This window comes from Diabrotica undecimpunctata, chromosome 5 (genome assembly GCF_040954645.1).
Source record: "Diabrotica undecimpunctata isolate CICGRU chromosome 5, icDiaUnde3, whole genome shotgun sequence".
NCBI lineage: Eukaryota > Metazoa > Arthropoda > Insecta > Coleoptera > Chrysomelidae > Diabrotica > Diabrotica undecimpunctata.
Window position 1 is genome coordinate 23261156 of NC_092807.1, and position 17013 is coordinate 23278168.

A 17013-nucleotide genomic window follows, 5' to 3' on the forward strand; every position below is an offset into this window, starting at 1 on the left:
GCCCATCTAATTTCTTGAATCACTGCAATATCAATTTGGTATCTTTCTAGTTCTGAGACAATCTCCTGCATTTTTCCTGGTTCAAGCATTGTTCTGATGTTCCACGTACTTATTTTTAGTTCATCGCGTTTTTTCATTTTTCTATTATATTTTTTCCTGCTCGTCTGTTTTATCTTATCTAATCTATTCATGTCCTTTTCCTTTGTCATTTTCGTTTCCGTTTTTTGTTGTGTGTACGATATTTGTTGTTTTATCGGTTTTTTGGCGTGTCTTGGTTTGCCTTTTCCAGTTCATTCTTCTCTTTGTTCCATTTCCATATAGCCCCGTCAATATTTAATTTTTGATAACCTACTCTGGTGTTCATACCTTTTTCTTGTTGAAATTTTGCAATTTTCCGTATTTCTTGTTGGATCTTCATCTCTTCTTGCGTTAGATCGTTATTGATGTATATTTCTGGCTTTGATGCCCTTAGTTTGTTTTTGTTCTTCATGATTTTAATTTTTTCATTTCTGTTTTTTAGTTTTACAAGACATGTTTTGTCGCCTATTTTATAAGCATCTTCTATTTCTACTTTAATGCCTAATTCTTTTTCCACGAAATTTGCCATAATCTCGTTGACTACATTTGGGTTATTTGTATCCATCGGTAGACCCTGGACAATAACATTGTTAGCCTTTCTCTCTTTCTCGAGCTGTTCTACCTTCATTTTCACTATCTTTAGTTCCTGCTTCATTTCATCATTTTCCTTTTTTAGTTGTTGGTTACTTTGTTTGAATTCATTTATTTCTTTTTTTAATTCTCTGAGGTCATTTCTATATTCTCGTTGTTCTTCTTTTATTCCTTTTACCTCCGTTGTTAGATGTTTTGTTTGATCTGTTAAATTTTGCATCATTTTTAAAAGCTGATCTATTTTGTTTTCATCTTTCTGTTGTTTGGTTGGTGTTCTGGTAAGTTTCTTGCTCTTGTTGAAAATATCTTCATCATCTTCCTTTCGACTTCTTTTTTTATTGTCTTCTGAGGTGTAGTCATCATCGCTATCCATTTTTATTTCTTTTTTATGTATTTTTTACTCTATATTATAGCAAGCGGTAAGTTCTAGTTCTCCGGTCAACCCGTCAGAAGCTCTAGAACTTCTCAAGCAATAATTGAGTATGAAATTTAAATTTATTAAATATTTTATTTCTTCTAAATTTTGTTTATTTAGTTAATATTATTAATTAGCGGATTTCCTTTCTTGGATTTTTGAAACTTTTTGGATAACCGGCAACGTCGCATTCAATTTGATCAAGACTTGTCTTCTTATCTGTTATTAAAAGAACTGTAATTTCTAAAATTTAATGTCGTTTTGTTTTGAATACAATAAAATGTTTTAAAACTTACTTACAGGTCACTTTTTGCCAATTTTCTTTGCACTGCAGAGAGTTTATGTCCTCATACAATTTTTCACGTATAGTTTGGATTTTATTTCTCACTATTACCTCAAAAATCGGAATAAAAACTAACGGATTTTATATACGAACACAAATTATGTTTTTAACGTGATATTAATTACGTTATTCAAAACTACTTACGCAACAGCCCAAAAGAAAATTAAAATTCATCCCATTTCGAATTACCTTCCTATTATTGAAGTTACGTTCAATATCAGAGTCTGTTAATTCTGATTCACTTTCGTAAACGAAACAATGTCGGAAGATAATAGAACCGTCTTTCAGTCTTATAAAGAATGCCGAAAGTGACAGGTAATTAATAAAAGACAGCGGTGTCTGTAAAGTACAATAAAGGCACAAACAAATAAAAAAAATAATAAAAATTATTTAATGAAAGTGATGAAGTGCAAGATCTGTTGCAACCGACAGGACCGGACTCAAAAACATAATCAAGTTATAATATTGTTAAATTAGGAACTGGTCAATCTAGGAAGACCAACTGTACAGTTGATAAACGTATGTACAGATGAGAAGAGATTGTTCAAAAATATAATAAAACGAAAGAAGTTGGTTAGTGAATAATTCTAGAATTTAGGAAGAAAATCAAACTTAAATTAATGCAAGGTTATTTTAAAGGCAGAAACAAAATCTCGGCGTAAAATTCAAATAAAATACACAACTAGAAGGGATTTACACGAACAAAACATGCTGATATCAGTAAAAAAATACAATACGAGACTAATAGATACACAGAAACAGTAGCAGGAAGTACAATCAAACACTTTATAAAGAAAAGGTTTGTTCGACCCATTAGCAATACCAAAAATGGCATCATCAAAGATGCTGCAGGAAGTGTGCAAAGGTGATGAAAAGGTGATTCAATATTGTCGTTTAAGAAAAAAATCTATACAAAATAGGTAAGGTGAATGAACCATAGCGCAGAAAATGCAAAATGGAAGAAGAAACTGCTATAAACATCCTATGCCATTACAATATGCTAAGTAATATGAGGCAGGAATTTACTGGTCAACTAAGGATTGAACCATAAGAGATCCTTAAACTACCAATAGGGAAACTGTTGGCCTTCGATGAGGTTAACGTGTCTCAACTGAACTTAAAAGAAGAAGATTAACATTGAAAAAAGTAGCAAAAGTAGAAAGAGCGATGAAACAATAGATGTCAAAAATCATTAACAGATCGGAAACTGAATAGATCGATTGGAATAGAGAAGAGACTAATGTAGATGATTGTATAATAGCAAGCTGAATGAAGAACAATTTAAATTGGTCTGGACAGAAATTAATAGTATAGTTCTTTAGAAAATAGTAGAAGACAAAGATCTATGATAGACTATATTCTGTCGACTAGAGAGTTAGAGCCCTCTCAAATCTTGGATGTAAGGGCACTAACATCAGCAGAAATAGGAAGCGATCATAAATTGGTATTGTGCAAAATCCGAATGAAAACACATATATGTGGGAAGGAAGATCTTGGTGAAAGAAATATAAATAAAAATGAATTGATTCAAACGCGAAGAACTCCATGGTTTTGTACAGAAGCGAAGGAAAAATTTAATGAAAAACATAAAGCTTACCTGAAATACATGCCAACCAAAAACACAAGAGGCATACCATAATTACAAGACAATAATTAGAAACGAAACACATGCACTTATAAGAAAAATAAAAAAATGATCGCTGGGAACGCTTTTTGAAAAAAATCTAACATGATTTTTACGGTCTGCAAAAGGAAATATGGCGCTTCATAAGAGGTCAAAAAATGGAGGTAAAGGAACTAATAGAACCGAAACACATAGAAAAGGATGCATTGACTACCTAAAATAGCTCTATGCAAAGAAAGAACAAACGACGCTAGAAGCGGAAACACCAGAAATTACCACAAATAAAGAACTTAATATAAATGTACAGGAAGATTGGAAAATAATTGAAACTCTGAAAAACATAAAAGCAGCAGGTAAAGACGGGATACCAAACGAATTACTGAAATATTGTGGAGCAACAATGATAGAAAAATTAACAACCTTAATTAATAAAATTACAAAACACGATAAAATTCCGGAAGAATGGAGAACAAGCGAACTAATTCAACTATTTAAAGGAGATAAAATAAACTTGTTAAATACTACTCTAAAACTTACAACTAAAATTTTACAAGTGCTAATAAATCAGAGGATAAGTTTAGCAGATGATCAACAGGATTTTCGTAATGAAGATCGTGTACAGATGCAATATTGGTCATAAAGCAAATTACTGAGAAATCACTAGAGTATAACAGACCAGCATTTCTGTGTTTGATGTTTGACAGAGTAAGATTCAAAGATGTAATCCATCTTCTTTATAATAGAGAAGTTCCCCTAAATATTATAAAAACTATCGAAAAGATCTACCAAAATAACAAAATGGAAGTCAGAATAGATGGATAACTTACAGAACCTATAGAAATAGGCAGCGGAATAAGACAAGGGAATTCATTGAGACTCATACTCTTCAATTTGATCATGGATGAAATCATGAAAAGCGTTAAAACAATAGTAGTCAGCAAAGAACCAAGCATTTTACAAGCAGATGTAAAATAGAAATTGATGACATCAGTATTTAACAAGTAATGGAAATAAAATACCTGGCAATTACACTGTCTAGCTATGGAGACCTGGACAAAGAAGTGAGAGATCAAGTACAAAAAGCAAATAGACTGGCAGGATGCCTTAATAACGCTACAGGCACATTAACACTGAGATGAAGTCAAGAATTTATAAAGCCAGTGTACGACCAATAATGACATATGCCTCAGAAACAAGACCCAATACAGCCACAACGCAAAGGCTACTGAAAACGGCAGAGATGGGAGTACTAAGAAGAATTACAGGAAATACGCTGAGAGGTCTAAAGAGAAATGAAGACATTAGAAGAAGAAATATCGGACGACCGCGCAAAATATGGAGTGACAACTTTCCATAGAGGTATTAAACCGTCAATGAACAAGCAGAATTTATTATAAGGGGCAAGAAGAAGAAATTAATAGTAATAAAACATAACCAATACCTTAATACATCTAAAAACAGAGCTAACAAAAAAAAAAGCCGAAAGAAAAAAAAACAAAGAAAGTTACTCAATCTACAAAAGAAACCTAACCATTTTGTAGTCACTAACCATATTCACTAATTATATTCACTAATATAAATCTCATGTACATATCTTTAAGTCCGGCTCTGAAGGTATTAAACGTAACAGATACTCTGGTAGGTGTACATATATGGCAAGAGAATGACGTGCCTTTTACAAAATGTTATTAATAATAAAATGACAATGGGTTTGGTATTTCTTACCTTCTTTAGATGTTTGTTGACCCATTTTGTAAAAGTTTTCTTCTGAACGGCGTCTCTTTCGTCTGAAAAAAACAAAAAAAAACGGTGATTATTAATCGTTATTCATTACACAAAGGCGTAGGTAGCAATTATGAATAAAATAGGTACTTTTTTTTTATTATATTATTAATACATATATAAAAGTGTCAGATAAAAGTATTACAACACAAATAATAAATATTATCCAATGATTCATGTGATTGTAATTTTTATGATAATAATATTAAGTTCGATTCAAAAGATATCCACAAAAATTTTATTTAAAAAATCCTTTATAAAAGAAAAAGCGGCTGCTCTGTTTTTTTACCGGTTATATGTAATTTAGTTGCTGATTAACACAGGTTGGTGGTACATATTGTTTATTTTTAATATTGTTTTCATCGATTTTACGATAATTTCTAAACGGGACTCTAGTGTCCCAGTAGTAGTTTATACCGGGGCGTATTTATCCCATTCGTATTTTTGGTTGCAGACTTACTGTGGCACGTAGACGTTTTCTAACACAAAAAGAGCTTCAAAAAGAAATTGAAAACCGCTCAAATATTTCTGAAAATAAATCCAAAGAAAAACCTTATGGTACCTCAGAGTCTGATTATGTACCTAGTGACTATTCTGCCTCAAATTCTGATTAAGTACCTAAGACTACTCCTGACCGTGTGGATGTAAACATCACTGCTTCCGACGAAGAAAGTTCTGATATCGCGGAAATATCTGAAGATGTGTCTGAAAGAAATGAATTGACTGCACAATGGAATATACCAAATACAAACTTTTGTCCGAAAAAAGAAATACCTAACCAGAGAAATGAGATAACAATACTAAATATCGATAAAGGTTCCTGTGGCGCACCCAGGGGGGGGGGTTTGAGGGTTAAACCCCTTCAGGGCATATAAAGTAAACAATATATAAAGAATAGTAGGAAAATGTATATTTGAAAATAGTAGGAAATATGTCTTTCACACATAATACAAAAAATCCAAAACGCTGATTGAATAATTAAGTTACCACTTTAAATATGTAGAACATAATAATTATTGTATTATTGTATAAATACACAATAATTAATAATATTTTTCATTATATTTAGATATCGATACCTAATATTAGGCTTATGAAAAAGTAGACAGAACGTAGTAGACAAAAAAGGAAAAGATCAATGGAAAGATGGCAAGAAGAGTGGAACAAGGAAGAGCCTAAGGGATTGGGTACATTGTCTGTTTTAGGGCGTATCTTCGTAGGTTCAGAAAAACAGATACAGATAAATGCCTATACTGCGAATATTCCGACATTGTTACTCACACAATGCTGGAGTGTAATAGATGTGCAGTGGAGAGAAACAGAATGTATAAAGAAATATGTATGAACCCTGTGACTGTAAGAGAGATGATTGTGAAGATCACGGGAAATACGGAGGAAACACTAATCGAGCTAACGACAGAGATAAGATCTAATTACTATTTTAATGGGAATAAGTCGCAATTGAAGGTTAAAATAAGTTTATTGACGTTTGAATTTTTGATCTTTGATCTTGCACTGATTACTTGTTTATATTACAACAATTAATAGAAAAAAGAATAGCGGTTGGTACGGAAGTATATCTAGCCTTCATCGACCTAGAAAAGGCGTATGATACAGTTCCAAGACTTAAATTGTGGCAAGCTTAACAACAACTCGACATTAGTCCATACCTTTTAAGAATAATCACAGAAGTATACAGGGATAACACTACTTACCTAAAAATCGGATATAGAAGAACTTTGCGGATGACCAAGTCATCCTAGCTCAAGATTCTTATGATCTAGAATTTATGATAAAGCGTCTATAGAGAGAATATTTAAAATGGGGGTTACAAGTCAGCATGAAGAAAACAGAATATTTACTTAGTTATCAATTCAGATGCAAGGTTTGAACTGTTGATAGACGAGGACGTGGAAATAAAACAAGTGAAAAAATTTAAATATTTAGGTCCACTCATTGCTAAAAACGGCTTGGGAGAAACCGAAATTAAACACGAATTAATCAGGGACGTAAAATTGTAGGTTGTCCAAACTCCTTATGGTGGGATCACAACATTTTCAAAAGAAACAAACGAAGAACCATGGTTGAATCAGTTCTTTGTTATGGCTCTGTGGTATGGACAATTAATGCACACCTGAAGAGAAGATTGTTGCCAGTTGAAATGGATTATTTGAGAAGAAGTGCTAGAACATCAAGGCAGGAAAGGAAGACCAACGAATCTATAAGAAATAACATGAATGCTACAAAAACGGTCGTTGACAGAATAAAAAGAAGAGGTTCAAAATGGTTTGGACATCTATTCTAAATACAACTAATTCTAAATACAAAACAAACAATGAAACTGACTCAAATAAAAATTTCAATGATAAAAACACCAAACATGTTGAAAGGAATTCCAATATACAGGGCATTTCAAAAATTACTGCAAACAAATTAAATGCACAATTAATGGAAATTCAAACCAAACAAACATGTGACTACATTACAAATTTAGTTGTTGAGAATGAGGAAAGCACAAAAATAAATCTTAATCATATCACAACAGGGAGTTCAGAGAATAAAGCCGACGATGAAGGATATCAGATTGTGACAACAAGACGCAAGAAAATAATGGTAACTGGAATTGGTAATAAGGATTTCCATGGAAAATCCGAAAAACCAGACAAAAAATTGTGGCTATTCATCTCAAAAGTTCCAGATAGTGTAAATGAGGACCACATCAAGAATTTCATAATAACTAAGACAAACTGTGAGAATATACAAGTAAAATTGTTACCAACTGACCATAAAAGAAGGGATAATCAATGTTTTATGATAGGTGTACTACCTGACTTAAGGGAAGAAATTTACAATCCTGCTTTTTGGCCGAAAAAAATTGGCATTGAACGATTTAACTTTAGGTTAGGAAGAAGATTCTTAGATCGAGAGCATCATAATAGAGGTCTGTCAACTGGAGAAGATAGACCAGACTCTTTTTTAGTCAAGTAAATCCAAGAGAAACGTTACTTTTATCATCACCAGACAGTTGTTTAAAAATATTGCAACTAAATGCTCAATCTTTGACAAATAAGTTACTCAAACTTGAAGTCTTAACATTGCAGGAAACACCCGATATAATTTGTCTATCAGAACATTGGTGTACTGAAGAAAACATCCAATTTATGACCCTGAATGGATACAACATCGCCGCTTATTTTTGTCGAAAATTCCATATCCATGGAGGATCCATCATCTACATCAAAACTGATATTAAATTCAAAACATTAGATGTCTCTAACTTAAGTGAAGAAATGGTGTGTGAGTGCTGTGCGATTTCTCTGTTTATAGCCAATAGAAAAATTTGTGTTATTAGTGTTTATCGTTCGCCATCAGGAGAAGTTCAGAGTTTTCTGTGTAAATTACATAATATATTGGAGCTATGCAGTAAGTCATATCATGATATTTATATTTGTGGGGATCTAAACATTGATTATCTTGTCATGTCTAATAATAAGCAATCTTTTAATGAGTTTTTAGTTGGTTATAATCTGAGAGTCACATCTGAGGCTCCTACAAGAGTTTTCGTAGATAAAGTAGGTAAAACATCATCTACAAAATTGGATTACATATTGACAAATATCGAACCACATCTTTATAAATCAAATGTGTTCGAGGGTCACTTCAGTGACCATAAAGTATTTTCACTTAGTGTAAATTTGCAAGCCAATAAAGTATCGAAACAAGATAAAAAACCCATCAGTTACAGGGATATGTCAGATGAAAATATGCGGATGTTTAAAGCAGGGATTTCTTCTACAGTTTTTGATGAAGTTTATTCACAATTGAATGCTGAATATGCCACAAATTCATTTGTTAGCATTTTAGATTACAATCTAAATTTATATTGTCCAATAAAAACACGGTATAAAGCACACAAAACAAATAAGGCTACATGGGTAACAAATGAGGTAAGACACGCTAGTGAAAAACTAAAAAATCTACACTGGATAGCAAAAAATATAGGGAGTCTCGAGTCTCAAGATACCTATAAACAGGCAAAAAAAGAATATAATTCTCTATTAATAAATACTAAAAAAAACTTTCATAGTGACTTAATTAATCAATCTTACAATATACCAAAAACAATTTGGAATTTAGTAAACAGTGAAACTGGTAGGCAAAAGAACAGGTCTGATATTATTCTACATTATGATAATAAAATTATTACCAAGTCTTGTGATATTGCTAATTCGTTTGCCTCATATTTTGCTACAATTACAGAATACAATCTTCAAACTCATTTTGGCACATCGTTACCTTCTTCTTGTACTACCTCAAAAATGTGTAACAAAACATTTTTCTTTTTACCCGTAACTCCAGTTGAAATAAAAAATACAATCGATCAACTAAAAAATAAGCCTAGTACTGGTATTGATAACATATCTGTAAAAATAATAAAACTGATAAGTGATCATATATCGATTCCTTTAACCCATTTAGTTAATCTCTCAATAACAACCAGCCAATTTCCATCCATATTTAAAATGGCAAAAGTTATTCCAATCTTCAAAAAGAATGACCCTCATGATATTTCAAATTATAGACCAGTATCTGTCCTTAGCATAATTTCAAAAGTAATAGAGAAGGTTGTATACAACAGAATGTTAAATTTTATAGAAGAATACAATTTATTAACTCCAACCCAACATGGCTTTAGATCAAAAAAGTCAACACTCACGGCTGCATGCAGCTTGTTTGAGCGTATTTATGATGAATTAGATAGTAGAAACCACGTGGCAGGACTATTTTTTGATCTATCACGTGCTTTTGACTGCTTAGACATAACATTTATTCGCAATAAATTATATAACGTTGGTTTTAGAGGGATATTTCTAGAATGGATAATAAATTTCTTAAGTGACAGGAAGAGTGTTGTTAAGATGAAAGAATCAAGCTCAGAACCATACACGACAAATAAAGGAGTACCACAGGGATCCGTGCTGGGACCATTATTATTCCTAATTTTTATTAATGACCTACCAGATCACATAAGGGCACTTATAATATCAATGTTTGCTGATGATACCTCGTTAATAGTCTCTGCACGTACACTAGAGGAATTAAAAATGACAATGAATACTGTTGTTGACTGCTTTATACGCTGGTGTAATACCAACAGACTAATATTAAACATTGACAAGACGCAAATTATTTATTTTCATTCATACAACTCATCTAAATATGACTATATCTTAACCATCCACGATAGAAACAATATGTTATCTTCCACTCACTCTACAAAGTTTTTGGGTGTATTCATTGATTGTAATCTCAAATGGTCAGAGCAAGTGAATTCAGTGAACATGAAATTGAATAAAGCTTTTTATGCTATATCTAGAATTAAAAACACACTACCCATCTCGGCATTAATGAACGTTTATTATAGCCTTGCTTACAGCCACATGTGCTACAATGTAATTTTGTGGGGGAACTCAGTAGATAGTAACAAAGTGTTCATTAACCAAAAAAAAATTATCCGTAAAATTTTTAATTTGGATTATCAACAGTCTTGTAAACCAGTTTTTATTAAACATCACATTTTAACTTTCTACTGCCTATATATCTATAAATGTTTACTTTATGTCAAAGAGGAAATCAATTCATTTCCAGTAAATTCAGACAATCACTACTACAATACAAGAAGTGCTGAATCTTTACGAGTTCCTAAACACAGAACATCCAAATTTCAAAATTGCTTCAGATATATGGGACTGACCTTATACAATCATTTGCCAAAAACTGTGAAAGAAATACCACTTATCTCTAAATTTAAAAAAAATGTTAAAGATTTACTCTTAAGAAAAGCATATTATTCTATAAATGAATATCTTGAGGACAAACTGCAATAGCTTCATATTTTACTTGTAAAAATGTTATTTTATATATTTTATGTTTTGTCAATTTTTTTTACACTGTGGATATTGTATTATACACATTAATGTTTTTTATACCAAATTCTGTAGTGACGTATCCTATACATTTATTTTGAATGTCTTAAAGGATCAATAAAGATGACTATGACTATGACTATGACTATTAAGAATGCCTGACGAAAGTTGGCCCCAAAAACTTCACAAATGAAAGCCCTCTGAAAGAAGAGAAAGAAGTAGACCTCGACGCTCATGGAATGAAGGAATTAGAAGAGCAATGAAATCGAGAGGTTTGGAGGAGGAGCATGCCTTGGACCGGGAGGATTGGCGGAGGAGAACGGAAACACGGTAATAGCCGTCTCCAAAATGTATTGTATTTACAAGTTTGATTAATGTCAAACGTCAATAACCTTATTTTAACCTTCAATTGTGGCTTATTCCCATTAAAATAGTAATTACTTTAAAATGCCACAAGAAAATAGCTTTAAAACAGTAGATAAGATCTAGATAAGAGAAGGGAGTGTTCCAAAAATGTCGTCAGCCTTACAGTGGCCACCCCACTTTCGGAGTACGGTACGTGCGACAGTCAACTGCACACAAGTAAGAGAGGGTGGTTTTAGTTGGTAGGCATGATAATAGATACCTGAATCTTTGGCACCGCTATCTTTAGTACTTAAAATTAGACTAAAACCTAAATTTGAGGGACTCAAAATAGAGGTAGCATAAAAAAATTCAAAACCCCCCTAAGACAAATTCTGGGTGCGCCACTGAAAGGTTCTCGTCCTCTTGATATTTTTCTAAAATTATTTCCGCGTAGTTTATTTATGTATATTGCTTCCTGTATAAACACAAAACGATTTTACCTTATTCGTGATTCTCTTGTAGTCTAGCTCCGTCGAAACCCGACCAAGACACCTCTACCAGATTGAAGCCCGGACCGTAGTATCTTTATTTGTGTAGCCGTGTTGCCAATGATCAGAGCCTTTTCCACCTTCCATTAGGCACACTATTTCCATTGTTACCCAAGTAAGTGGCATTTATTTCGCTACAAGCGTATAATGGCATTTGAAATATGGGTGTACCGAGGAATGTTGCGCATACCATGCGCCGCACATCGCAAAAGTAATTCAATACTAGAACAACTTAACATAAAAAACTAGACTCACCACAACTATCAACCAAAATATAATAAGATATACTGGAAATATAACTAGAAGGAAAGGCATGGAAGGAATGAAAGTTAAAGGCAGTGAAGCAAGCAAAAGATCCAGAGGAAGGTCCCCAACACGATAATCCGACCAAATAAAGGACACGACTGGTTACTCATTCTTCGAAACAAAACAACATGCGAGAGAGATAATCGGACAGCAATAATCAAACGAATTGCATGACGCCACTACGTCCTTATAACGGAGAAAATATAAAGGAGGAGGATTAAAAATTATCTTCCACACCTCTTACTTAGTCTTTAGTATATACATTAAAACTGAAATAGTTTTTATCGTCTAATAGGTTTATGATAATGAGTCATGTCTCTTATATTTATCTATTATTTAATACTAGTACTATAAATGAGATTATGGAAAGATGGAGACAATACTTTAGCGAACTCCTAACACCAAGACAACCGAAAGAGGAAACTGTAATGACAGAAGTAGAAGGAGAACATGGACAAGAAAATTATATCCAAATTGAAGAAGTCAAAGAAGCAATTAATAATACAAAGAGAGGTAAATCGGCTGGTCATGACAAAATCACTGCTGAAATGTTAAAGACAATGGAACCGAAAGGAGTTGAATTATTAACCAAAATTATGAACATGGCATGGAACCGATGTACAGTTCCCGAAGATTGGAGAATTGGCATAATACTACCAATCTTTAAGAAAGGAGACCCAAGTTCTTGTGAAAATTATAGAGGAATTAATCTACGCAGTATCGTCTCCAAAATATATGAAAGCATCCTAGAAAAGAAATTAAGACACATCGTTGAACCACATCTGGATAAAGTACAAAGTGGGTTTAGGAAGGGACACAGTACGCAAGACCATATATTTACGTTGAAACAAATAATTGAGAAAGCTAGAATAAAGAACACAGAAATATATATGGCTTTTCTAGATATTGAGAAAGCATTTGACAGAGTGTCCCAGGAAGCAGTTTGGAAAAGTCTGCAAAATAGAAATATTGACCAGGAACTAGCAGGTGCTATCAAAAGTCTGTATCAAAATAACAAGAGTTATGTACGTAAGGTTAACTTGGAATCAGAGATGTTTGCAATAAATGAGGGTCTAAGACAAAGAGGTATTATGAGCCCCACACTGTTCATATTGATTATTGACGACATAATGAAGGAAACAAAAGCAAGTATACACAAAGTACATATCGGATATAGTAACGACCGGTTGGCTGAGTGTGCATTCGCAGATGATCTCATGTTATGCGCTTCCAACGAAAGGGACCTCCAGAAAAATACAGATAGCTTGAATAATGAGCTGGCAATTAGAAACATGAAGATTAATGTTAAGAAAACCAAGGTGATGCTAATAGCGAAAACTAACCAAAATGTTAACATAGAAATTAACCATTAACTCATAGAACAAGTAGATGTATTCAAATACCTATGGGTTACAATAGACAGAGAAGGTACCATGCAGAATGAAATAACAGAAAGAATAAGTAGTGCTTCAAAAGTGTACCATAATCTTAGTAGAGCATTCATAGGTAAACCAGAAATCAGCAGAAGAACCAAAATGGCAGTTTATAAGACAGTATTCCGACCAATCTTGATATATGAAAGCGAGAGCTGGGTTTTAACAAAGCAAAATACAAGCCATTGATATGAAATATTTAAGACGAGTCAAAGGAATAACACGACGAGACAAAATAAGAAACGAAGATGTTAGAGAAGAACTGGGCACAGAATCTGTACTACATGCTATTGAAACAACAAATAAAATGGTTTGGTCATCTGTGCCGAATGAGCGACAACCGATCCGTTAAGCAAGTCTGAAAGGCTAAAGTGAAAAAGAGTTTAAAACCAGAGACAGACCACGGAAAACCTGGGATGACGAAGTAGGGCAGATTTTGAAAAGTAGGGGAATGGAATGGTCAGAAGCTCAAAATAAGGCAAAAAATAAAATGCATTTGAGATGTAATGAATTGGATTTGAGATGTAATGTAAGGTGTTCGATTATATATATATATATATATATATATATATATATATATATATATATATATATATATATATATATATATATATATATATATTATCCCTATCAAATTATAGTAATGATGATAAACATACTTGAACCAAATGTATAATTTTTTCAATTACCGATTGAATCATTATGTGTGTCGATGACTCAAGAATCCGAGCGGAACGTGTCACTTTCTTGACAAGTATCTATATCAAATTCTTCATTCGAATTCAAGATATCATGGCACGATCATATACCAAAAATAGAAATTAATGAAGAGGATGTCTTGTTTTTATGTTATTATACTAAGAATTTGTTTAATGCTTCCCGAGTCACGACTTTAGTGTATTCCAACGATATTCATCATCGTAATGTAAAAGTTAACAGAAACACAGATGAAATTCATGATTAGGTTACATTGTTTGAGTTCTTACTCTCGCTTTGGAAATACCATATTTATTAAATAACGTTGGATGGAAGTTGAAATTAATCTAACCGCAATGATATATAAAAATGTTCGTTTTTTATTTTAAAAATTGAATGATTGTTCTTCTTTCTCAATTTTTTTAAACCAAGTATAAATATTAAATAAATTTTTGTTCTCAGACAATAACGCAAAAATTTATTTCCATCAAAATAACATTTTATTTTCTCTTTCTTCTCTATTAAGTTCATGAATAAAAATTGAAAGCTGGCTTGGAAAATGGCCAATCATTTACTCATATTTGACTTCAAGAAGTCAAGAAGAAGATTAGAGCCATAGAAAAAAAAAATCGTAACTTATCATGAAATAACTTATTTATACATGCCGGTGATAGCCTGGTCACCATCCTGAATGACATGACATTATTGTTTGACATTGTTAATGTAAAGTTTTGTTAGGTCTTTTGGGAAAATTAAGTAAAAAAAGATATTAATGAATATTTCTTCTCTATAGATTTAAATGGTATCGGGTGGATACTTTTCTGCGATCCGACAGGGGAGAAATCTACTTCAGGAATAGCAAATCTGTCCACGGAGCTCATAGATTTCCCCAGCCACCCATTACCGGGGGAACAACCATATCCAAACCCAAAGCAATCCTATCTCCAACCTTTCCTCCCTTCACATTTAAACCAACTCGCCAATACACACTAGCCAAGCGTGGAGTTTTAGTGGCTAAAAACCCCAAAAGTAATTGTTCATGAAAGACGAAAGTACTAAATGACCCTCAGTCTCCGGCGGCTCTAACTCAACACCCATAACCAAAGTATAGTTTGGAGCAGAGGATGTTAAGAATCCCTGGAAATGGTCAGGCTAACACAAAGAGCTACAAATACATATTATTTCATACAATGTGATAACTCTTATATCGAACCAGAAGATGATGAAAGTGGAGGAAAAGCTGAAAATAATGAAATGGGACATCATCATTATCAGCGAAATAAGACGAAGAGGAGAAACCTAAATTATTTTTAAGTCAGGATACCTATCTCAGTTTAGAGGCGAAAAAGACACTTCAAAAGATAGAGTAGGATTCATGATACATTGAAAACACACACAGACACAAAATATAGTTAAATTAACAGCATAATCTCGAAGATTGTAGCAGAATTGTAGAATCTTGGAGTAGGTCAGGAGCCACAAACGGATTTTCAAGCCAAATATGATGATGGACATTTCCTGCAGTATATTAGTGTTAAGCGGATCAGGGTTTTAACCAGTAACTTGTGAACTCTAGTCACGCAGACTCCTAGTACTTTAGAAGTTGTTATAACTTTTTTCCGGGAACCTTAAATCTGGCGCGCGCTCATGTAACATGTACCATGTAACTCAAGTCACTATTGGTAGTTATTGGTATTGGTATTCGGTGGGTATTTCAGCTAGGGTTTCAAAGTTTCAAAATGATAATTTCAACAAAAAACACCAAGTCAGTGGTTGTGACAACCGACCCACCGAGCTGCAAATTGGAGTTAGAAGAACAAATATAATAAATAATAAAAGAAATAAGACTATGGAGTTAAAAATGCCTGAACATTACTCTATCAGACCCAAGGGATGTCTGCGTGAAATAACAGAGAGAAACAAAAAATATAAGGCGAGAAGTTAAAAGTAGAAATTATAAAAGATTTGTTCGACCAATGGTGAGTTATGATGCGGAAACAAAAAAATCCTCTTCTATAAGTGGATGACATTTTATTGCAGCCATGTTAGTCATGGCTAATTTATAGTGGTAACAAGAATCAAGTGAAAACTTTGTCCTAATTTATGGCCCGTTTTATTATTTAAATGATAAAAAGGATCTTAAATTCGAAAAAAAAATACAACGCTATTACTGTTTGTTTTTTTTTACACAAAATATTTATGATGGGAGTCGCGTTTCAGAACTAATACAAGAGATGTATTCATACACGCTTCTCTTATCTTTATCAAGTAGACTTAACGTCTGCATCACACATATCTTTTATATTTGTATTTAAAAGTAGGAATAGGCCAGTTTATGAAGTATATTTACACAATTATTTAATAATCGTCAAAAGTGTTCGTATATAACGAGTCGTTGAGAAAAATATTAATTGAATCGCTTATTTATAAAAGGATATAAGTCGCTTTAAGTTAAGGTATATACCCAGATTATGCAAAATAGCAATAAGTGCTTCTCTGATTTTTTCTGACGGATATTCTCAAGTTAACGTTGATTTCATGTAATCGTATGAACTATCTTACAAGTAAAGTCGTCCCAGGAACGCAACTCAACAATATTGGCAATATAATTTTAAAGTCGTCTACTTTAAAATGTATAAAGTATGTCTGAATTGTCAATATAAATGAGTCAGATAAAATTAAATTATTAGAAGAATCTTTCTTTAACTAAATCAAGACCAACATTTTTGAGATAAATATTCCGGGCCAAATTTTCGTTGTGATTGTTTGCGTTGTAAACTACATGCCCATTGATGCCGGCAATGTTTATTATATTATACACTCGCGATCATAAAATCCGGGTCACCTTGAAAATCACCGATATTTCATTTTTAACAAGCTTTATCGTAAATAATAATAACACAAATACAAACTAATGCATGTTCC

The 17013-nt window shown here is 32.8% G+C and overlaps 1 protein-coding gene across 31 annotated transcripts in view; it reads right to left on the minus strand.

Annotated features, from left to right (window-relative positions):
• shot (dystonin-like protein short stop) overlaps positions 1-17013 on the minus strand; it is a 733882-nt gene that overhangs the window by 399393 nt on the left and 317476 nt on the right. For all 31 annotated transcript variants that reach the window (XM_072531672.1, XM_072531664.1, XM_072531657.1 and 28 more), the window contains exon 3: positions 4777-4838. In XM_072531672.1, coding sequence (XP_072387773.1) covers positions 4777-4838 — 62 coding nt within the window. The remainder of the gene's footprint in view (positions 1-4776; positions 4839-17013) is intronic.